At 37.6% G+C, this 24,786-nt stretch overlaps 4 protein-coding genes across 4 annotated transcripts; all 4 read right to left on the bottom strand.

Annotated features, from left to right (window-relative positions):
• Nucleotides 1-653: 653 nt before the first annotated feature.
• LOC309806981 (keratin-associated protein 13-1-like) lies at nucleotides 654-1,282 on the bottom strand (the record flags this gene model as incomplete). The annotated part of the gene is made up of 1 exon (XM_082626098.1): nucleotides 654-1,282. The coding sequence occupies one exon, from the start codon at nucleotides 1,280-1,282 to the stop codon at nucleotides 779-781; it is 504 nt and encodes a 167-aa protein (XP_082482224.1). The 3' UTR covers nucleotides 654-778.
• Nucleotides 1,283-7,112: 5,830 nt separating this feature from the next.
• On the bottom strand, nucleotides 7,113-8,670 carry LOC309806978 (keratin-associated protein 13-1-like; the record flags this gene model as incomplete). Its single annotated transcript, XM_082626095.1, has 1 exon — nucleotides 7,113-8,670. The coding sequence occupies one exon, from the start codon at nucleotides 8,668-8,670 to the stop codon at nucleotides 8,167-8,169; it is 504 nt and encodes a 167-aa protein (XP_082482221.1). The 3' UTR covers nucleotides 7,113-8,166.
• A 6,889-nt stretch (nucleotides 8,671-15,559) lies between these two features.
• LOC309806987 (keratin-associated protein 13-1-like) lies at nucleotides 15,560-16,063 on the bottom strand (the record flags this gene model as incomplete). The annotated part of the gene is made up of 1 exon (XM_082626104.1): nucleotides 15,560-16,063. The coding sequence occupies one exon, from the start codon at nucleotides 16,061-16,063 to the stop codon at nucleotides 15,560-15,562; it is 504 nt and encodes a 167-aa protein (XP_082482230.1).
• Nucleotides 16,064-22,953: 6,890 nt separating this feature from the next.
• On the bottom strand, nucleotides 22,954-23,457 carry LOC309806986 (keratin-associated protein 13-1-like; the record flags this gene model as incomplete). The annotated part of the gene is made up of 1 exon (XM_082626103.1): nucleotides 22,954-23,457. One exon carries the CDS (start codon nucleotides 23,455-23,457, stop codon nucleotides 22,954-22,956), a length of 504 nt encoding a protein of 167 aa, XP_082482229.1.
• Between the last annotated feature and the right edge of the window lie 1,329 nt (nucleotides 23,458-24,786).

Below are 24,786 nucleotides of genomic sequence, written 5' to 3'. Positions count from 1 at the left end.
CCAACGTTGACTGAATCAAAGAAAGCTCTCTAAACTAATGTACAAAACTTCTCATATAACCTAAAAGTTTTCCCCATTCAGTTGTATTTTCCAAATGGCTTGCTTTTCTCCTTCAGTCAGCAAACATCAAGGGCCCATATTCTTTGAAGAAAATGTGCTCTATGCCACTTCTGAGATTATTATTCACGTGAAGTTTATGCATGCAATGTAAGGATTTCAGAAAACAGAAGTTTTGAAGAAGAAAATGTTGAAACCCTCAAATAACTTAGTTCAAACCTATCAATATTAGTTTTTCAAAGTTTGCTTTCAGCGGTATAGTAAACGTCAACTAAAAAGCAGCCTCCAAAAAAAGCAAAAGCCAAAAAAAAAAAAAGAAAAAACACGCTTAACTAGTTAAAACTAACAATAAACTTAGTAGCACATTTGCAAGCCAGATTGAATGAGTTTATTAGATTATATTCATTTAGGTTTTTATCCATTTTGTGAATAAAATGCATGAACAAGGATCACATTAATTCATTAACATTAATTCATTGTTTGTTAACATGAATTTCATTAATTGATTTAGTAATATATTTCATTCATTTTTCTAATTCCGTTAATTTATTCCATAAACTTAACCATAAGTTCAGTATACGTGGCAGACAGTTTTCTGGTCAGTATTTTACGAATGGAAAAAAGGTGAAGAACAGTTGATCCTCCCGAAGATCATGAAGATGATAGAAGCTCTGTATAGAGGTTCGACACATTGCTCACATCTGAATGTTCCACAAGCTGATCAATAGAAGGCAGATCCACAGATTGGTCTGTAACACAGTGATTGGCAACTCCTAGCGGCAAAGCAGGATGGACGGTAGAACCTGGATCTATGGCTCAGGCAAGGGAAGGCACAGACTTCATAACCCAGGGGTCTGAAGCCATGGGATCCAAAGCCCCGTGTGTAGCAGCTTCTGTATCCATAGCCCAGGGAGCAGCCTCTGCTGGACCGAGAGCCCAGAGACCCAGCATAAGTTGGGCAGCAAGGACTGTAGACCATGGAGGTCCTTGGACGGTAGCAGGAGGTCTGGCAGGGACTGGATAGCCCACAGGATGTAAAGCACCTGCTGGGCTCGTAGAAGCCACTCCGGAGAGAGGAGCCCAGACGGCAGGAGCGGGGAGAGCAGCGGTCAGTGCTGTAGACCAGGTCGCCGAGGTAAGAAGAGCCACAGGAGGAGCTTGAGTAGCACAGCTGGTCCCCAAGGGAGCAGGAGGAGAAGTTTCCTGAGCAGGGATAGTAGGACATGTTGAGAGGAGTAGTGAGTTCCAATGAGTGACAATGAGAAGATTCTGAGGTTTAATGTCACCCCCGGACTGGGGTGTTTTTATACTCTTAGCCATGGGTGTGACATTCTACACAGTCACCTTTGTCATGCTTGTAAAGTCTCATCTCTGTATGTGTAATTCAATAATATTTTCTGTAATTGCAGATGAAAAATTCATTTCATCTCATATTCATGTGTGAACTCACCGTGTTGTTAAAACACTAAGCTAATGACCTGTTCCAAAGTCAGCAATTCTATGACGACATGCCTTTGATGCCATCTCATCGTGACCAGAAAATCCCCTTCTCTTCTCACTGGCCAAGATTCTTTGTTCATTTGACTGTATGTTGGCTGGGGGATGCTTAGCTCTAAGGGAAGGGATTAAGATGAATTAATTTCTTTTTTGTCTGTGGAATAAAGGCACCCTATTTGCCACCAATGATTTTCTTTCCCTAACTTTATTTCATTGCCTAAAATTATTTTTATATATTTTATTATAAAATTACTTCTCAAATTCTTTAGAAGGAGAAAATAGATCAGGTAAATTGAATAAGAAATATGGTGGATCACAGAGATTAACCAGAACAAATGTTTAGAGGCAAAAATGACTAAAGAAGTCTACTTTGAGGCAGAGACTCAGGGGATGCCAATATGTGCACATGTGAAAAGACTCAGAGTCAAATATTTTAGAGGCGAGAGGAGATAAGTAGTGACTTTATGGGGTTTTCTATCTCTGTAGTTTAAATTAAAAAGTTCAGTATGAGAATAGTTTATGGCTTTTCATATATATATTGTCCCTTTTTTCATCTATATTTAAAATTTTGTAGAGGCCTTTCTTCTCTAGAACAACTCCCATCAAGCAATACCTTCTGAATATTTCTACCTTCAGATTCTTTCATATGATTTTCTTTTTCACTGGAAAACATAATTTTTATCTACTCTATCCCTTTAAGATTATTTTTCCACTGTAAAATATCAAAATATCTTCTTTTTATAGAGCTTTCCATAAAAGGTAAACCTGAACTAAAATGAATATTGAAGGATTTTCTCAAATTAAAAAGACAATAATCTCAGAGGGAAAGTTGGAATTGCAGCAGGTGAAAAGAAGACTGAAATATGAGTGAATTGTGTCTAAATACACATTCTACACAGCACTAATAAAGTGGTTCTTAATATATAAGAAGAAGTAAACAGTAATAAATTAAGAATGATCATTAAAATCTAAGATTTTGCTTAAAAATTAAAAGCCTGGAAAAAATAACAAAAGAGTAAAATTATAGCATTAAACCATTTTATTACTCCTCAAATGCATGAAAAGAGACAAAAAGAAACACAAAAGATGGACTAAATAACAATAAAATAGTAAATATGTAGGTAGAAATCTGACTGTATCAATAATTAAGTTAAATATAATATGACAAATAGTCCATATAAAAGACTTAGAATATCAGACTGGAATGAAAATCAAAACTATTTTCTACATAAAAGAGATTCTCTTAAATATGAGGAAAGAGAAAAGGAAACAGAAAAGATATATCCGGCAAAAGGAACAAAAATGGTACTTCTACTTTATTCATCTCAAAGTTTGCTATGTGTTAAGAAGTTTATTGTATATTAAGCAAGATATTTCTTAACAATCAATCTGTCGGACTACCAGGAGGATACACATTATTTCATTAGTTTTTTAAATGTTACACTAAGGCCACACCATCCAATAGAGTAGGCACTAGCCACATATATCAAATTCAATTTGCATACATTCAATTCAATTAAATTAAAATTCAGCTCCTCAGTCATATTCATCACATTTCAAGTGCACAACAGATTACACGTGGCTAATGGATACCAAATATTGGAAATTGCAGATAAAAAATATTTTCACCATCAAAGAAAGTTCTATTGGGCAGTGCTGCCTTAAAGATCACAGCCGATTGTTGATTTGTTAATATAAATTCATATTTTTACTGTTTTCTGTACAATGCAAGAATGTTAGAAATCTTAAGGCCACTTATCCTTACCCCAATTCTTGTATTATTATGTTAGTATTTTCATTTTATGTATGCTTATGCATACTGATAAATATTTGTCCCCATGTTTTTACAGGCAATATTTGCTTAAATGTACCCAATATATATTTTTTATTTACTCTTTATTCCTTCCTACATCTTTTTGCTATAGGCAAGGATCATTTTGCTTTTGACTATGTATAACTTTTGACTATATATTTTTGTGCTGGAAGGCTAGTGACAAGATCTCGAAGTTTTCAATTGTCTGAAAATATCTGTATTTCTATTTCCTATTTGAAACAGATACTCACTGGTTGTGTATTCTAGTTTTAAATTGTTTTTCATCACAAATTTGAGGCTGTTTAATTGTTTCCCTACCTTCCCCTTTCTATATGTTTAGAGTTCAGTTGTCAATTTTACTGTTGCTATTTTTGTGAGTGTGTGTGTGTGTGTGTGTGTGTGTGTTTGTGTGGTATGCAGGCCTCTCACTGTTGTGGCCTCTCCCGTGACGGAGCACAGGCTCTGGATGCGCAGGCTCCGCGGCCATGGCTCACGGGCCCTGCCACTCCGCGGCATGTGGGATCTTCCCGGACCAGGGCACGAACCCGTAACTCCTGCATCGGCAGGCGGACTCTCAACCACTGCGCCACCAGGGAAGCCCAGTTATTCCTTTTTTGAAGGGATGTGATGTGAGTTCCAGTGCAGATCTGTACCTGTCACAGTCCACCATTTTCACCTTGAGGGTCAACTTATCAGGAGAGAGATTCTCTGTAGCTCTGGTTGGCCTCTCTTCCTGAGGGGAAATGTTCAAGAGTGACTGGGTGGGATGAAACGTAGACTCTGTCGCTGCATTTGAACTTGGAGCTGGGGTGGGTACTCATTATTTCCCTCCTTCACAATCTATTAGAAATTTGCTTCACCCTCAGCTACCACTTCTATTTGTCTCAGTGGATTTCTTGGTGGTATTACCTATGCCCTTTCCTAAGAGGTATGAACACTGATAACCATACCCTTTTCTTGCTACAGTTACTGCATATGACAAATCACATCCTCAACTGGGCAGGGATTTTCAAGGGCCATCTAAGTAGATCGACTGAGCTCCACACATACTCCTTCTTACCCTCACTGTGTAACAGTAACCCTACTATTTTCTACTAAACAGGATCATCTACCCTTGGATTAGATGGTAACTCTTTTTATTTATTTATTTATTTTTGGCTTGCTGGTACCTGAGACAAGGAACTCAAAGTGCTCAGCCAGCAGTCATAATTGCAGTTCAATGATACCTTTGATATGTCCATTAGAAAGTCTATCTTTGGGAACAGGTGTTCTATCCTTGGAAATTCCAGTTGCAGAAATAGGAAGCATAAAGTTCTTAAATGGGTCACTGGGGATGAGAGTAAGTGGATATTTGGGACCCAATCTTTGAGGACATTGTTTCCATGCTCCAAGCAAACTTCAGCTTTGCTGTCAGTGGGGCTATTTAATGCTCTATCCGGCAGAGAGCTACAGGGTCCTGTGGTTTTTGACATAACTTGTGGATCCCACTTCTCGGTGTCTCTACTATGAAGTGGATTTCCTGATTAGATGCTGCCTTGTGAGGAATTCCATGCTGGTGGATCAAGTTTTTCATTGGCTCCTGAATAATATTGCTGCTGAGATAAGCACAAAAAGCAGAGGCTTACTCTGAATAGGTAGCTATGTGTTTGAGGATGAACCACTGATCTGTTCATGGCACAAGGGGGCCCTGTTAACTTGCAACCAAGTGACCGGTTGGTCTCCTTGAGGAATAGTGCCGTACTGGGAGTTTAGCATTAGCCTCCGTTGCTGAGAGATTGGACATTTGTAGTGGCATTCATTATATGAGATTTGTAAGTGGGAGCTTATGCTGTTGGACCCATTCATAGCCTCTCTGGTCACTTATTCACATGCTCATCTTGCCAGCATTGTGAGGACTTCTGGCAAAGGCAAGCTAGCTCGACTGACAGTCATTTTGTCAACTTGAGTTTTTAGTTGCTCGTCCATGATAGATGCATTCTGGTGGGCATTAAGAAGAAATACAGAGATCTTGACACTTTGGACCTACATACATATATCCATCCATATGTCTCTATACCAGATTTTATTGTCTGAATATTATATATTCTCCCTTCCAGGTTTTTAACTAGCTGGTCTGGTCAGTTGCAACTGTCCAGGAATCTAGATGTATCATCAACTGGGACCACTTTTCTCTTTTCTACAAAGTGGATAACCAGGGGCTAGGCATATGATTCTACACATAGAGAAACTATTTGTTTTCTCATCATGGTGTTTAAAGGCATCCATGCCATGAGCCAATCCATCTGCAAGCCTTGCTTGGGCTTTTCCCTTCCTCGTTCAGCTGGTCATTTGAGGCACCAAATGTGACCACACATGTGATCTGAGAAAGAGGTGGTGGTGCAATGCTGGTCGGTGACATGGGGGTCTGGGCTTCTGCTCATGGAGCCTGCTTTCTTGTTCTGCTAGCGTTCATTCCTGTATGAGCTATTTCTGTCTTACAATGGATTGCTACTGAGTCCACCCGACTTCATGACTTGGAAGTTTCAACAGAACGCATCTCACGATGGACAGCTACAGATGCATGATCACTTGTCCCAGTGTCAAATTTTGTATCTCTAGCAGGTCCAAGTCGTTTCCAAGGATCTGATTATCCAAAGATATGTTAATTTTCAAGTAGAGATTATAAGACCTTGTTCTACAACTTTATTTGCCTGCGTTGTAATTTTCCCACCGAGGTGTGCCGTAAACTCCATATTGCAGTTTTATTTTATTTTATTTTTATTTTCTTCAATACCACAGATGCCACCAACACCCTATGGTCTGCCAGATTGTTTGACCCAACCAGTAGGGTTGCTTGCATCTGAGACTAGACCTACAGAATCTTTTCCTGCTCCTGGTCGAAAGGAAGCTTTGTATATAGGCGACAGAGGTACTTCTACTTAGGGAGTATGTTTGTTCCAGAACCCCTTAAAGCCTAGCAGATGCTCTGCTACTTTATTTGTAGTAGGGGATTTAAGAGATTTAACTGTTTGTTACATATTTTATATTTTTTATATTATGCTATATATTTAATATGAATATATTTATATAAAATAAGGAAATATAATGACATACTATTTTACATAACATTTGACAAAAGCTTTATTTTATAAAGTATTTTTAAATGCTTAAATAAGTAGAAAATAGAATGAAAATGAGCAGGCAGAAAACTATTTTAACAGTATGAATAAGAGAAGATGAATCCTAAGATTAATGTGATCCAAAACTCAAGATATCCAAAACAATGAAGTGAAAGAGACCTATTATACCTCTCTAGCTGGTTTTCCATTAGTAATCCATACAAATTGTAACTTGATTTTCAATAATTTCCTGAACACAAGTACCTTTGTACCTCTCTGCTTTGATCATTTTATTTCACCTTCTCAGAATTCTCCTTATTCTCTCCCATGTTGCTTGCATCTTCACTTCTTATATTAGTCCTCATCTATCATATAGATAGATGGTTTTATTTGGTTTTATTGTAAGACTGGGACCTAGAGCGAGCCCTTAATGGGCTTTGAGTCTTCATTTCCTTCTGTGTAAAATAACTAGTTCATAAAATGTGTGTTTCTCATGATTCTTATAGTGATCTGAAAAATGATGAATAGGAAAATACTTTGAAACTTGTTCTTTATCTCAGTATAAAGATACTGTCTTTTTGTTATTTGTTTTAGACTTATCAATATGTTGCCTAACTTAGCAATAGGCTGTTTTCTGAAATATGTGACCTATAAAATGTCAGATTGCTACATAAAACATAAAAACGAGGAGTGTGTAAATGTGTGTTGCAATATGAATGAAATAGTGACTTCGGATAGTTTGAAAGCCTTGTTTTTTCCAGCCATGTTTAATTTGGATCTTGGATCCAATAAGGTGAAACTCTACATCTCATGAACCTAATTAATTCTCACCAAATATAATTGGCTTCCTCTTTACACCTGTGAAGAAATCAATTCCATACAAAAGTACTCAGTGAGATGAAGGGATAAGGTTTTCTGCCACCCAACGTTGACTGAATCAAAGAAAGCTCTCTAAACTAATGTACAAAACTTCTCATATAACCTAAAAGTTTTCCCCATTCAGTTGTATTTTCCAAATGGCTTGCTTTTCTCCTTCAGTCAGCAAACATCAAGGGCCCATATTCTTTGAAGAAAATGTGCTCTATGCCACTTCTGAGATTATTATTCACGTGAAGTTTATGCATGCAATGTAAGGATTTCAGAAAACAGAAGTTTTGAAGAAGAAAATGTTGAAACCCTCAAATAACTTAGTTCAAACCTATCAATATTAGTTTTTCAAAGTTTGCTTTCAGCGGTATAGTAAACGTCAACTAAAAAGCAGCCTCCAAAAAAAGCAAAAGCCAAAAAAAAAAAAAAGAAAAAACACGCTTAACTAGTTAAAACTAACAATAAACTTAGTAGCACATTTGCAAGCCAGATTGAATGAGTTTATTAGATTATATTCATTTAGGTTTTTATCCATTTTGTGAATAAAATGCATGAACAAGGATCACATTAATTCATTAACATTAATTCATTGTTTGTTAACATGAATTTCATTAATTGATTTAGTAATATATTTCATTCATTTTTCTAATTCCGTTAATTTATTCCATAAACTTAACCATAAGTTCAGTATACGTGGCAGACAGTTTTCTGGTCAGTATTTTACGAATGGAAAAAAGGTGAAGAACAGTTGATCCTCCCGAAGATCATGAAGATGATAGAAGCTCTGTATAGAGGTTCGACACATTGCTCACATCTGAATGTTCCACAAGCTGATCAATAGAAGGCAGATCCACAGATTGGTCTGTAACACAGTGATTGGCAACTCCTAGCGGCAAAGCAGGATGGACGGTAGAACCTGGATCTATGGCTCAGGCAAGGGAAGGCACAGACTTCATAACCCAGGGGTCTGAAGCCATGGGATCCAAAGCCCCGTGTGTAGCAGCTTCTGTATCCATAGCCCAGGGAGCAGCCTCTGCTGGACCGAGAGCCCAGAGACCCAGCATAAGTTGGGCAGCAAGGACTGTAGACCATGGAGGTCCTTGGACGGTAGCAGGAGGTCTGGCAGGGACTGGATAGCCCACAGGATGTAAAGCACCTGCTGGGCTCATAGAAGCCACTCCGGAGAGAGGAGCCCAGACGGCAGGAGCGGGGAGAGCAGCGGTCAGTGCTGTAGACCAGGTCGCCGAGGTAAGAAGAGCCACAGGAGGAGCTTGAGTAGCGCAGCTGGTCCCCAAGGGAGCAGGAGGAGAAGTTTCCTGAGCAGGGATAGTAGGACATGTTGAGAGGAGTAGTGAGTTCCAATGAGTGACAATGAGAAGATTCTGAGGTTTAATGTCACCCCCGGACTGGGGTGTTTTTATACTCTTAGCCATGGGTGTGACATTCTACACAGTCACCTTTGTCATGCTTGTAAAGTCTCATCTCTGTATGTGTAATTCAATAATATTTTCTGTAATTGCAGATGAAAAATTCATTTCATCTCATATTCATGTGTGAACTCACCGTGTTGTTAAAACACTAAGCTAATGACCTGTTCCAAAGTCAGCAATTCTATGACGACATGCCTTTGATGCCATCTCATCGTGACCAGAAAATCCCCTTCTCTTCTCACTGGCCAAGATTCTTTGTTCATTTGACTGTATGTTGGCTGGGGGATGCTTAGCTCTAAGGGAAGGGATTAAGATGAATTAATTTCTTTTTTGTCTGTGGAATAAAGGCACCCTATTTGCCACCAATGATTTTCTTTCCCTAACTTTATTTCATTGCCTAAAATTATTTTTATATATTTTATTATAAAATTACTTCTCAAATTCTTTAGAAGGAGAAAATAGATCAGGTAAATTGAATAAGAAATATGGTGGATCACAGAGATTAACCAGAACAAATGTTTAGAGGCAAAAATGACTAAAGAAGTCTACTTTGAGGCAGAGACTCAAGGGATGCCAATATGTGCACATGTGAAAAGACTCAGAGTCAAATATTTTAGAGGCGAGAGGAGATAAGTAGTGACTTTATGGGGTTTTCTATCTCTGTAGTTTAAATTAAAAAGTGCATTATGAGAATAGTTTATGGCTTTTCATATATATATTGTCCCTTTTTTCATCTATATTTAAAATTTTGTAGAGGTCTTTCTTCTCTAGAACAACTCCCATCAAGCAATACCTTCTGAATATTTCTACCTTCAGATTCTTTCATATGATTTTCTTTTTCACTGGAAAACATAATTTTTATCTACTCTATCCCTTTAAGATTATTTTTCCGCTGCAAAATATCCAAATATCTTCTTTTTATAGAGCTTTCCATAACAGGTAAACCTGAACTAAAATGAATATTGAAGGATTTTCTCAAATTAAAAAGACAATAATCTCAGAGGGAAAGTTGGAATTGCAGCAGGTGAAAAGAAGACTGAAATATGAGTGAATTGTGTCTAAATACACATTCTACACAGCACTAATAAAGTGGTTCTTAATATATAAGAAGAAGTAAACAGTAATAAATTAAGAATGATCATTAAAATCTAAGATTTTGCTTAAAAATTAAAAGCCTGGAAAAAATAACAAAAGAGTAAAATTATAGCATTAAACCATTTTATTACTCCTCAAATGCATGAAAAGAGACAAAAAGAAACACAAAAGATGGACTAAATAACAATAAAATAGTAAATATGTAGGTAGAAATCTGACTGTATCAATAATTAAGTTAAATATAATATGACAAATAGTCCATATAAAAGACTTAGAATATCAGACTGGAATGAAAATCAAAACTATTTTCTACATAAAAGAGATTCTCTTAAATATGAGGAAAGAGAAAAGGAAACAGAAAAGATATATCCGGCAAAAGGAACAAAAATGGTACTTCTACTTTATTCATCTCAAAGTTTGCTATGTGTTAAGAAGTTTATTGTATATTAAGCAAGATATTTCTTAACAATCAATCTGTCGGACTACCAGGAGGATACACATTATTTCATTAGTTTTTTAAATGTTACACTAAGGCCACACCATCCAATAGAGTAGGCACTAGCCACATATATCAAATTCAATTTGCATACATTCAATTCAATTAAATTAAAATTCAGCTCCTCAGTCATATTCATCACATTTCAAGTGCACAACAGATTACACGTGGCTAATGGATACCAAATATTGGAAATTGCAGATAAAAAATATTTTCACCATCAAAGAAAGTTCTATTGGGCAGTGCTGCCTTAAAGATCACAGCCGATTGTTGATTTGTTAATATAAATTCATATTTTTACTGTTTTCTGTACAATGCAAGAATGTTAGAAATCTTAAGGCCACTTATCCTTACCCCAATTCTTGTATTATTGTGTTAGTATTTTCATTTTATGTATGCTTATGCATACTGATAAATATTTGTCCCCATGTTTTTACAGGCAATATTTGCTTAAATGTACCCAATATATATTTTTTATTTACTCTTTATTCCTTCCTACATCTTTTTGCTATAGGCAAGGATCATTTTGCTTTTGACTATGTATAACTTTTGACTATATATTTTTGTGCTGGAAGGCTAGTGACAAGATCTCGAAGTTTTCAATTGTCTGAAAATATCTGTATTTCTATTTCCTATTTGAAACAGATACTCACTGGTTGTGTATTCTAGTTTTAAATTGTTTTTCATCACAAATTTGAGGCTGTTTAATTGTTTCCCTACCTTCCCCTTTCTATATGTTTAGAGTTCAGTTGTCAATTTTACTGTTGCTATTTTTGTGAGTGTGTGTGTGTGTGTGTGTGTGTGTGTGTGTGTTTGTGTGGTATGCAGGCCTCTCACTGTTGTGGCCTCTCCCGTGACGGAGCACAGGCTCTGGATGCGCAGGCTCCGCGGCCATGGCTCACGGGCCCTGCCACTCCGCGGCATGTGGGATCTTCCCGGACCAGGGCACGAACCCGTAACTCCTGCATCGGCAGGCGGACTCTCAACCACTGCGCCACCAGGGAAGCCCAGTTATTCCTTTTTTGAAGGGATGTGATGTGAGTTCCAGTGCAGATCTGTACCTGTCACAGTCCACCATTTTCACCTTGAGGGTCAACTTATCAGGAGAGAGATTCTCTGTAGCTCTGGTTGGCCTCTCTTCCTGAGGGGAAATGTTCAAGAGTGACTGGGTGGGATGAAACGTAGACTCTGTCGCTGCATTTGAACTTGGAGCTGGGGTGGGTACTCATTATTTCCCTCCTTCACAATCTATTAGAAATTTGCTTCACCCTCAGCTACCACTTCTATTTGTCTCAGTGGATTTCTTGGTGGTATTACCTATGCCCTTTCCTAAGAGGTATGAACACTGATAACCATACCCTTTTCTTGCTACAGTTACTGCATATGACAAATCACATCCTCAACTGGGCAGGGATTTTCAAGGGCCATCTAAGTAGATCGACTGAGCTCCACACATACTCCTTCTTACCCTCACTGTGTAACAGTAACCCTACTATTTTCTACTAAACAGGATCATCTACCCTTGGATTAGATGGTAACTCTTTTTATTTATTTATTTATTTTTGGCTTGCTGGTACCTGAGACAAGGAACTCAAAGTGCTCAGCCAGCAGTCATAATTGCAGTTCAATGATACCTTTGATATGTCCATTAGAAAGTCTATCTTTGGGAACAGGTGTTCTATCCTTGGAAATTCCAGTTGCAGAAATAGGAAGCATAAAGTTCTTAAATGGGTCACTGGGGATGAGAGTAAGTGGATATTTGGGACCCAATCTTTGAGGACATTGTTTCCATGCTCCAAGCAAACTTCAGCTTTGCTGTCAGTGGGGCTATTTAATGCTCTATCCGGCAGAGAGCTACAGGGTCCTGTGGTTTTTGACATAACTTGTGGATCCCACTTCTCGGTGTCTCTACTATGAAGTGGATTTCCTGATTAGATGCTGCCTTGTGAGGAATTCCATGCTGGTGGATCAAGTTTTTCATTGGCTCCTGAATAATATTGCTGCTGAGATAAGCACAAAAAGCAGAGGCTTACTCTGAATAGGTAGCTATGTGTTTGAGGATGAACCACTGATCTGTTCATGGCACAAGGGGGCCCTGTTAACTTGCAACCAAGTGACCGGTTGGTCTCCTTGAGGAATAGTGCCGTACTGGGAGTTTAGCATTAGCCTCCGTTGCTGAGAGATTGGACATTTGTAGTGGCATTCATTATATGAGATTTGTAAGTGGGAGCTTATGCTGTTGGACCCATTCATAGCCTCTCTGGTCACTTATTCACATGCTCATCTTGCCAGCATTGTGAGGACTTCTGGCAAAGGCAAGCTAGCTCGACTGACAGTCATTTTGTCAACTTGAGTTTTTAGTTGCTCGTCCATGATAGATGCATTCTGGTGGGCATTAAGAAGAAATACAGAGATCTTGACACTTTGGACCTACATACATATATCCATCCATATGTCTCTATACCAGATTTTATTGTCTGAATATTATATATTCTCCCTTCCAGGTTTTTAACTAGCTGGTCTGGTCAGTTGCAACTGTCCAGGAATCTAGATGTATCATCAACTGGGACCACTTTTCTCTTTTCTACAAAGTGGATAACCAGGGGCTAGGCATATGATTCTACACATAGAGAAACTATTTGTTTTCTCATCATGGTGTTTAAAGGCATCCATGCCATGAGCCAATCCATCTGCAAGCCTTGCTTGGGCTTTTCCCTTCCTCGTTCAGCTGGTCATTTGAGGCACCAAATGTGACCACACATGTGATCTGAGAAAGAGGTGGTGGTGCAATGCTGGTCGGTGACATGGGGGTCTGGACTTCTGCTCATGGAGCCTGCTTTCTTGTTCTGCTAGCGTTCATTCCTGTATGAGCTATTTCTGTCTTACAATGGATTGCTACTGAGTCCACCCGACTTCATGACTTGGAAGTTTCAACAGAACGCATCTCACGATGGACAGCTACAGATGCATGATCACTTGTCCCAGTGTCAAATTTTGTATCTCTAGCAGGTCCAAGTCGTTTCCAAGGATCTGATTATCCAAAGATATGTTAATTTTCAAGTAGAGATTATAAGACCTTGTTCTACAACTTTATTTGCCTGCGTTGTAATTTTCCCACCGAGGTGTGCCGTAAACTCCATATTGCAGTTTTATTTTATTTTATTTTTATTTTCTTCAATACCACAGATGCCACCAACACCCTATGGTCTGCCAGATTGTTTGACCCAACCAGTAGGGTTGCTTGCATCTGAGACTAGACCTACAGAATCTTTTCCTGCTCCTGGTCGAAAGGAAGCTTTGTATATAGGCGACAGAGGTACTTCTACTTAGGGAGTATGTTTGTTCCAGAACCCCTTAAAGCCTAGCAGATGCTCTGCTACTTTATTTGTAGTAGGGGATTTAAGAGATTTAACTGTTTGTTACATATTTTATATTTTTTATATTATGCTATATATTTAATATGAATATATTTATATAAAATAAGGAAATATAATGACATACTATTTTACATAACATTTGACAAAAGCTTTATTTTATAAAGTATTTTTAAATGCTTAAATAAGTAGAAAATAGAATGAAAATGAGCAGGCAGAAAACTATTTTAACAGTATGAATAAGAGAAGATGAATCCTAAGATTAATGTGATCCAAAACTCAAGATATCCAAAACAATGAAGTGAAAGAGACCTATTATACCTCTCTAGCTGGTTTTCCATTAGTAATCCATACAAATTGTAACTTGATTTTCAATAATTTCCTGAACACAAGTACCTTTGTACCTCTCTGCTTTGATCATTTTATTTCACCTTCTCAGAATTCTCCTTATTCTCTCCCATGTTGCTTGCATCTTCACTTCTTATATTAGTCCTCATCTATCATATAGATAGATGGTTTTATTTGGTTTTATTGTAAGACTGGGACCTAGAGCGAGCCCTTAATGGGCTTTGAGTCTTCATTTCCTTCTGTGTAAAATAACTAGTTCATAAAATGTGTGTTTCTCATGATTCTTATAGTGATCTGAAAAATGATGAATAGGAAAATACTTTGAAACTTGTTCTTTATCTCAGTATAAAGATACTGTCTTTTTGTTATTTGTTTTAGACTTATCAATATGTTGCCTAACTTAGCAATAGGCTGTTTTCTGAAATATGTGACCTATAAAATGTCAGATTGCTACATAAAACATAAAAACGAGGAGTGTGTAAATGTGTGTTGCAATATGAATGAAATAGTGACTTCGGATAGTTTGAAAGCCTTGTTTTTTCCAGCCATGTTTAATTTGGATCTTGGATCCAATAAGGTGAAACTCTACATCTCATGAACCTAATTAATTCTCACCAAATATAATTGGCTTCCTCTTTACACCTGTGAAGAAATCAATTCCATACAAAAGTACTCAGTGAGATGAAGGGATAAGGTTTTCTGCCACCCAACGTTGACTGAATCAAAGAAAGCTCTCTAAACTAATGTACAAAACTTCTCATATAACCTAAAAGTTTTCCCCATTCAGTTGTATTTTCCAAATGGCTTGCTTTTCTCCTTCAGTCAGCAAACATCAAGGGCCCATATTCTTTGAAGAAAATGTGCTCTATGCCACTTCTGAGATTATTATTCACGTGAAGTTTATGCATGCAATGTAAGGATTTCAGAAAACAGAAGTTTTGAAGAAGAAAATGTTGAAACCCTCAAATAACTTAGTTCAAACCTATCAATATTAGTTTTTCAAAGTTTGCTTTCAGCGGTATAGTAAACGTCAACTAAAAAGCAGCCTCCAAAAAAAGCAAAAGCCAAAAAAAAAAAAAGAAAAAACACGCTTAACTAGTTAAAACTAACAATAAACTTAGTAGCACATTTGCAAGCCAGATTGAATGAGTTTATTAGATTATATTCATTTAGGTTTTTATCCATTTTGTGAATAAAATGCATGAACAAGGATCACATTAATTCATTAACATTAATTCATTGTTTGTTAACATGAATTTCATTAATTGATTTAGTAATATATTTCATTCATTTTTCTAATTCCGTTAATTTATTCCATAAACTTAACCATAAGTTCAGTATACGTGGCAGACAGTTTTCTGGTCAGTATTTTACGAATGGAAAAAAGGTGAAGAACAGTTGATCCTCCCGAAGATCATGAAGATGATAGAAGCTCTGTATAGAGGTTCGACACATTGCTCACATCTGAATGTTCCACAAGCTGATCAATAGAAGGCAGATCCACAGATTGGTCTGTAACACAGTGATTGGCAACTCCTAGCAGCAAAGCAGGATGGACGGTAGAACCTGGATCTATGGCTCAGGCAAGGGAAGGCACAGACTTCATAACCCAGGGGTCTGAAGCCATGGGATCCAAAGCCCCGTGTGTAGCAGCTTCTGTATCCATAGCCCAGGGAGCAGCCTCTGCTGGACCGAGAGCCCAGAGACCCAGCATAAGTTGGGCAGCAAGGACTGTAGACCATGGAGGTCCTTGGACGGTAGCAGGAGGTCTGGCAGGGACTGGATAGCCCACAGGATGTAAAGCACCTGCTGGGCTCATAGAAGCCACTCCGGAGAGAGGAGCCCAGACGGCAGGAGCGGGGAGAGCAGCGGTCAGTGCTGTAGACCAGGTCGCCGAGGTAAGAAGAGCCACAGGAGGAGCTTGAGTAGCGCAGCTGGTCCCCAAGGGAGCAGGAGGAGAAGTTTCCTGAGCAGGGATAGTAGGACATGTTGAGAGGAGTAGTGAGTTCCAATGAGTGACAATGAGAAGATTCTGAGGTTTAATGTCACCCCCGGACTGGGGTGTTTTTATACTCTTAGCCATGGGTGTGACATTCTACACAGTCACCTTTGTCATGCTTGTAAAGTCTCATCTCTGTATGTGTAATTCAATAATATTTTCTGTAATTGCAGATGAAAAATTCATTTCATCTCATATTCATGTGTGAACTCACCGTGTTGTTAAAACACTAAGCTAATGACCTGTTCCAAAGTCAGCAATTCTATGACGACATGCCTTTGATGCCATCTCATCGTGACCAGAAAATCCCCTTCTCTTCTCACTGGCCAAGATTCTTTGTTCATTTGACTGTATGTTGGCTGGGGGATGCTTAGCTCTAAGGGAAGGGATTAAGATGAATTAATTTCTTTTTTGTCTGTGGAATAAAGGCACCCTATTTGCCACCAATGATTTTCTTTCCCTAACTTTATTTCATTGCCTAAAATTATTTTTATATATTTTATTATAAAATTACTTCTCAAATTCTTTAGAAGGAGAAAATAGATCAGGTAAATTGAATAAGAAATATGGTGGATCACAGAGATTAACCAGAACAAATGTTTAGAGGCAAAAATGACTAAAGAAGTCTACTTTGAGGCAGAGACTCAGGGGATGCCAATATGTGCACATGTGAAAAGACTCAGAGTCAAATATTTTAGAGGCGAGAGGAGATAAGTAGTGACTTTATGGGGTTTTCTATCTCTGTAGTTTAAATTAAAAAGTTCAGTATGAGAATAGTTTATGGCTTTTCATATATATATTGTCCCTTTTTTCATCTATATTTAAAATTTTGTAGAGGCCTTTCTTCTCTAGAACAACTCCCATCAAGCAATACCTTCTGAATATTTCTACCTTCAGATTCTTTCATATGATTTTCTTTTTCACTGGAAAACATAATTTTTATCTACTCTATCCCTTTAAGATTATTTTTCCACTGTAAAATATCAAAATATCTTCTTTTTATAGAGCTTTCCATAAAAGGTAAACCTGAACTAAAATGAATATTGAAGGATTTTCTCAAATTAAAAAGACAATAATCTCAGAGGGAAAGTTGGAATTGCAGCAGGTGAAAAGAAGACTGAAATATGAGTGAATTGTGTCTAAATACACATTCTACACAGCACTAATAAAGTGGTTCTTAATATATAAGAAGAAGTAAACAGTAATAAATTAAGAATGATCATTAAAATCTAAGATTTTGCTTAAAAATTAAAAGCCTGGAAAAAATAACAAAAGAGTAAAATTATAGCATTAAACCATTTTATTACTCCTCAAATGCATGAAAAGAGACAAAAAGAAACACAAAAGATGGACTAAATAACAATAAAATAGTAAATATGTAGGTAGAAATCTGACTGTATCAATAATTAAGTTAAATATAATATGACAAATAGTCCATATAAAAGACTTAGAATATCAGACTGGAATGAAAATCAAAACTATTTTCTACATAAAAGAGATTCTCTTAAATATGAGGAAAGAGAAAAGGAAACAGAAAAGATATATCCGGCAAAAGGAACAAAAATGGTACTTCTACTTTATTCATCTCAAAGTTTGCTATGTGTTAAGAAGTTTATTGTATATTAAGCAAGATATTTCTTAACAATCAATCTGTCGGACTACCAGGAGGATACACATTATTTCATTAGTTTTTTAAATGTTACACTAAGGCCACACCATCCAATAGAGTAGGCACTAGCCACATATATCAAATTCAATTTGCATACATTCAATTCAATTAAATTAAAATTCAGCTCCTCAGTCATATTCATCACATTTCAAGTGCACAACAGATTACACGTGGCTAATGGATACCAAATATTGGAAATTGCAGATAAAAAATATTTTCACCATCAAAGAAAGTTCTATTGGGCAGTGCTGCCTTAAAGATCACAGCCGATTGTTGATTTGTTAATATAAATTCATATTTTTACTGTTTTCTGTACAATGCAAGAATGTTAGAAATCTTAAGGCCACTTATCCTTACCCCAATTCTTGTATTATTGTGTTAGTATTTTCATTTTATGTATGCTTATGCATACTGATAAATATTTGTCCCCATGTTTTTACAGGCAATATTTGCTTAAATGTACCCAATATATATTTTTTATTTACTCTTTATTCCTTCCTACATCTTTTTGCTATAGGCAAGGATCATTTTGCTTTTGACTATGTATAACTTTTGACTATATATTTTTGTGCTGGAAGGCTAGTGACAAGATCTCGAAGTTTTCAATTGTCTGAAAATATCTGTATTTCTATTTCCTATTTGAAACAGATACTCACTGGTTGTGTATTCTAGTTTTAAATTGTTTTTCATCACAAATTTGAGGCTGTTTAATTGTTTCCCTACCTTCCCCTTTCTATATGTTTAGAGTTCAGTTGTCAATTTTACTGTTGCTATTTTTGTGAGTGTGTGTGTGTGTGTGTGTGTGTGTGTGTGTGTTTGTGTGGTATGCAGGCCTCTCACTGTTGTGGCCTCTCCCGTGACGGAGCACAGGCTCTGGATGCGCAGGCTCCGCAGCCATGGCTCACGGGCCCTGCCACTCCGCGGCATGTGGGATCTTCCCGGACCAGGGCACGAACCCGTAACTCCTGCATCGGCAGGCGGACTCTCAACCACTGCGCCACCAGGGAAGCCCAGTTATTCCTTTTTTGAAGGGATGTGATGTGAGTTCCAGTGCAGATCTGTACCTGTCACAGTCCACCATTTTCACCTTGAGGGTCAACTTATCAGGAGAGAGATTCTCTGTAGCTCTGGTTGGCCTCTCTTCCTGAGGGGAAATGTTCAAGAGTGACTGGGTGGGATGAAACGTAGACTCTGTCGCTGCATTTGAACTTGGAGCTGGGGTGGGTACTCATTATTTCCCTCCTTCACAATCTATTAGAAATTTGCTTCACCCTCAGCTACCACTTCTATTTGTCTCAGTGGATTTCTTGGTGGTATTACCTATGCCCTTTCCTAAGAGGTATGAACACTGATAACCATACCCTTTTCTTGCTACAGTTACTGCATATGACAAATCACATCCTCAACTGGGCAGGGATTTTCAAGGGCCATCTAAGTAGATCGACTGAGCTCCACACATACTCCTTCTTACCCTCACTGTGTAACAGTAACCCTACTATTTTCTACTAAACAGGATCATCTACCCTTGGATTAGATGGTAACTCTTTTTATTTATTTATTTATTTTTGGCTTGCTGGTACCTGAGACAAGGAACTCAAAGTGCTCAGCCAGCAGTCATAATTGCAGTTCAATGATACCTTTGATATGTCCATTAGAAAGTCTATCTTTGGGAACAGGTGTTCTATCCTTGGAAATTCCAGTTGCAGAAATAGGAAGCATAAAGTTCTTAAATGGGTCACTGGGGATGAGAGTAAGTGGATATTTGGGACCCAATCTTTGAGGACATTGTTTCCATGCTCCAAGCAAACTTCAGCTTTGCTGTCAGTGGGGCTATTTAATGCTCTATCCGGCAGAGAGCTACAGGGTCCTGTGGTTTTTGACATAACTTGTGGATCCCACTTCTCGGTGTCTCTACTATGAAGTGGATTTCCTGATTAGATGCTGCCTTGTGAGGAATTCCATGCTGGTGGATCAAGTTTTTCATTGGCTCCTGAATAATATTGCTGCTGAGATAAGCACAAAAAGCAGAGGCTTACTCTGAATAGGTAGCTATGTGTTTGAGGATGAACCACTGATCTGTTCATGGCACAAGGGGGCCCTGTTAACTTGCAACCAAGTGACCGGTTGGTCTCCTTGAGGAATAGTGCCGTACTGGGAGTTTAGCATTAGCCTCCGTTGCTGAGAGATTGGACATTTGTAGTGGCATTCATTATATGAGATTTGTAAGTGGGAGCTTATGCTGTTGGACCCATTCATAGCCTCTCTGGTCACTTATTCACATGCTCATCTTGCCAGCATTGTGAGGACTTCTGGCAAAGGCAAGCTAGCTCGACTGACAGTCATTTTGTCAACTTGAGTTTTTAGTTGCTCGTCCATGATAGATGCATTCTGGTGGGCATTAAGAAGAAATACAGAGATCTTGACACTTTGGACCTACATACATATATCCATCCATATGTCTCTATACCAGATTTTATTGTCTGAATATTATATATTCCCCCTTCCAGGTTTTTAACTAGCTGGTCTGGTCAGTTGCAACTGTCCAGGAATCTAGATGTATCATCAACTGGGACCACTTTTCTCTTTTCTACAAAGTGGATAACCAGGGGCTAGGCATATGATTCTACACATAGAGAAACTATTTGTTTTCTCATCATGGTGTTTAAAGGCATCCATGCCATGAGCCAATCCATCTGCAAGCCTTGCTTGGGCTTTTCCCTTCTTCGTTCAGCTGGTCATTTGAGGCACCAAATGTGACCACACATGTGATCTGAGAAAGAGGTGGTGGTGCAATGCTGGTCGGTGACATGGGGGTCTGGACTTCTGCTCATGGAGCCTGCTTTCTTGTTCTGCTAGCGTTCATTCCTGTATGAGCTATTTCTGTCTTACAATGGATTGCTACTGAGTCCACCCGACTTCATGACTTGGAAGTTTCAACAGAACGCATCTCACGATGGACAGCTACAGATGCATGATCACTTGTCCCAGTGTCAAATTTTGTATCTCTAGCAGGTCCAAGTCGTTTCCAAGGATCTGATTATCCAAAGATATGTTAATTTTCAAGTAGAGATTATAAGACCTTGTTCTACAACTTTATTTGCCTGCGTTGTAATTTTCCCACCGAGGTGTGCCGTAAACTCCATATTGCAGTTTTATTTTATTTTATTTTTATTTTCTTCAATACCACAGATGCCACCAACACCCTATGGTCTGCCAGATTGTTTGACCCAACCAGTAGGGTTGCTTGCATCTGAGACTAGACCTACAGAATCTTTTCCTGCTCCTGGTCGAAAGGAAGCTTTGTATATAGGCGACAGAGGTACTTCTACTTAGGGAGTATGTTTGTTCCAGAACCCCTTAAAGCCTAGCAGATGCTCTGCTACTTTATTTGTAGTAGGGGATTTAAGAGATTTAACTGTTTGTTACATATTTTATATTTTTTATATTATGCTATATATTTAATATGAATATATTTATATAAAATAAGGAAATATAATGACATACTATTTTACATAACATTTGACAAAAGCTTTATTTTATAAAGTATTTTTAAATGCTTAAATAAGTAGAAAATAGAATGAAAATGAGCAGGCAGAAAACTATTTTAACAGTATGAATAAGAGAAGATGAATCCTAAGATTAATGTGATCCAAAACTCAAGATATCCAAAACAATGAAGTGAAAGAGACCTATTATACCTCTCTAGCTGGTTTTCCATTAGTAATCCATACAAATTGTAACTTGATTTTCAATAATTTCCTGAACACAAGTACCTTTGTACCTCTCTGCTTTGATCATTTTATTTCACCTTCTCAGAATTCTCCTTATTCTCTCCCATGTTGCTTGCATCTTCACTTCTTATATTAGTCCTCATCTATCATATAGATAGATGGTTTTATTTGGTTTTATTGTAAGACTGGGACCTAGAGCGAGCCCTTAATGGGCTTTGAGTCTTCATTTCCTTCTGTGTAAAATAACTAGTTCATAAAATGTGTGTTTCTCATGATTCTTATAGTGATCTGAAAAATGATGAATAGGAAAATACTTTGAAACTTGTTCTTTATCTCAGTATAAAGATACTGTCTTTTTGTTATTTGTTTTAGACTTATCAATATGTTGCCTAACTTAGCAATAGGCTGTTTTCTGAAATATGTGACCTATAAAATGTCAGATTGCTACATAAAACATAAAAACGAGGAGTGTGTAAATGTGTGTTGCAATATGAATGAAATAGTGACTTCGGATAGTTTGAAAGCCTTGTTTTTTCCAGCCATGTTTAATTTGGATCTTGGATCCAATAAGGTGAAACTCTACATCTCATGAACCTAATTAATTCTCACCAAATATAATTGGCTTCCTCTTTACACCTGTGAAGAAATCAATTCCATACAAAAGTACTCAGTGAGATGAAGGGATAAGGTTTTCTGCCACCCAACGTTGACTGAATCAAAGAAAGCTCTCTAAACTAATGTACAAAACTTCTCATATAACCTAAAAGTTTTCCCCATTCAGTTGTATTTTCCAAATGGCTTGCTTTTCTCCTTCAGTCAGCAAACATCAAGGGCCCATATTCTTTGAAGAAAATGTGCTCTATGCCACTTCTGAGATTATTATTCACGTGAAGTTTATGCATGCAATGTAAGGATTTCAGAAAACAGAAGTTTTGAAGAAGAAAATGTTGAAACCCTCAAATAACTTAGTTCAAACCTATCAATATTAGTTTTTCAAAGTTTGCTTTCAGCGGTATAGTAAACGTCAACTAAAAAGCAGCCTCCAAAAAAAGCAAAAGCCAAAAAAAAAAAAAAGAAAAAACACGCTTAACTAGTTAAAACTAACAATAAACTTAGTAGCACATTTGCAAGCCAGATTGAATGAGTTTATTAGATTATATTCATTTAGGTTTTTATCCATTTTGTGAATAAAATGCATGAACAAGGATCACATTAATTCATTAACATTAATTCATTGTTTGTTAACATGAATTTCATTAATTGATTTAGTAATATATTTCATTCATTTTTCTAATTCCGTTAATTTATTCCATAAACTTAACCATAAGTTCAGTATACGTGGCAGACAGTTTTCTGGTCAGTATTTTACGAATGGAAAAAAGGTGAAGAACAGTTGATCCTCCCGAAGATCATGAAGATGATAGAAGCTCTGTATAGAGGTTCGACACATTGCTCACATCTGAATGTTCCACAAGCTGATCAATAGAAGGCAGATCCACAGATTGGTCTGTAACACAGTGATTGGCAACTCCTAGCAGCAAAGCAGGATGGACGGTAGAACCTGGATCTATGGCTCAGGCAAGGGAAGGCACAGACTTCATAACCCAGGGGTCTGAAGCCATGGGATCCAAAGCCCCGTGTGTAGCAGCTTCTGTATCCATAGCCCAGGGAGCAGCCTCTGCTGGACCGAGAGCCCAGAGACCCAGCATAAGTTGGGCAGCAAGGACTGTAGACCATGGAGGTCCTTGGACGGTAGCAGGAGGTCTGGCAGGGACTGGATAGCCCACAGGATGTAAAGCACCTGCTGGGCTCATAGAAGCCACTCCGGAGAGAGGAGCCCAGACGGCAGGAGCGGGGAGAGCAGCGGTCAGTGCTGTAGACCAGGTCGCCGAGGTAAGAAGAGCCACAGGAGGAGCTTGAGTAGCGCAGCTGGTCCCCAAGGGAGCAGGAGGAGAAGTTTCCTGAGCAGGGATAGTAGGACATGTTGAGAGGAGTAGTGAGTTCCAATGAGTGACAATGAGAAGATTCTGAGGTTTAATGTCACCCCCGGACTGGGGTGTTTTTATACTCTTAGCCATGGGTGTGACATTCTACACAGTCACCTTTGTCATGCTTGTAAAGTCTCATCTCTGTATGTGTAATTCAATAATATTTTCTGTAATTGCAGATGAAAAATTCATTTCATCTCATATTCATGTGTGAACTCACCGTGTTGTTAAAACACTAAGCTAATGACCTGTTCCAAAGTCAGCAATTCTATGACGACATGCCTTTGATGCCATCTCATCGTGACCAGAAAATCCCCTTCTCTTCTCACTGGCCAAGATTCTTTGTTCATTTGACTGTATGTTGGCTGGGGGATGCTTAGCTCTAAGGGAAGGGATTAAGATGAATTAATTTCTTTTTTGTCTGTGGAATAAAGGCACCCTATTTGCCACCAATGATTTTCTTTCCCTAACTTTATTTCATTGCCTAAAATTATTTTTATATATTTTATTATAAAATTACTTCTCAAATTCTTTAGAAAGAGAAAATAGATCAGGTAAATTGAATAAGAAATATGGTGGATCACAGAGATTAACCAGAACAAATGTTTAGAGGCAAAAATGACTAAAGAAGTCTACTTTGAGGCAGAGACTCAGGGGATGCCAATATGTGCACATGTGAAAAGACTCAGAGTCAAATATTTTAGAGGCGAGAGGAGATAAGTAGTGACTTTATGGGGTTTTCTATCTCTGTAGTTTAAATTAAAAAGTTCAGTATGAGAATAGTTTATGGCTTTTCATATATATATTGTCCCTTTTTTCATCTATATTTAAAATTTTGTAGAGGCCTTTCTTCTCTAGAACAACTCCCATCAAGCAATACCTTCTGAATATTTCTACCTTCAGATTCTTTCATATGATTTTCTTTTTCACTGGAAAACATAATTTTTATCTACTCTATCCCTTTAAGATTATTTTTCCACTGTAAAATATCAAAATATCTTCTTTTTATAGAGCTTTCCATAAAAGGTAAACCTGAACTAAAATGAATATTGAAGGATTTTCTCAAATTAAAAAGACAATAATCTCAGAGGGAAAGTTGGAATTGCAGCAGGTGAAAAGAAGACTGAAATATGAGTGAATTGTGTCTAAATACACATTCTACACAGCACTAATAAAGTGGTTCTTAATATATAAGAAGAAGTAAACAGTAATAAATTAAGAATGATCATTAAAATCTAAGATTTTGCTTAAAAATTAAAAGCCTGGAAAAAATAACAAAAGAGTAAAATTATAGCATTAAACCATTTTATTACTCCTCAAATGC

Source organism: Mesoplodon mirus (assembly GCF_964341445.2).
Source record: "Mesoplodon mirus genome assembly, chromosome: 6".
In the NCBI taxonomy this organism is placed as follows: Eukaryota; Metazoa; Chordata; class Mammalia; order Artiodactyla; family Ziphiidae; genus Mesoplodon; species Mesoplodon mirus.
The sequence above is the reverse complement of the archived record's forward strand: the minus strand, read 5'-3'. Positions and strand labels throughout refer to the sequence as shown.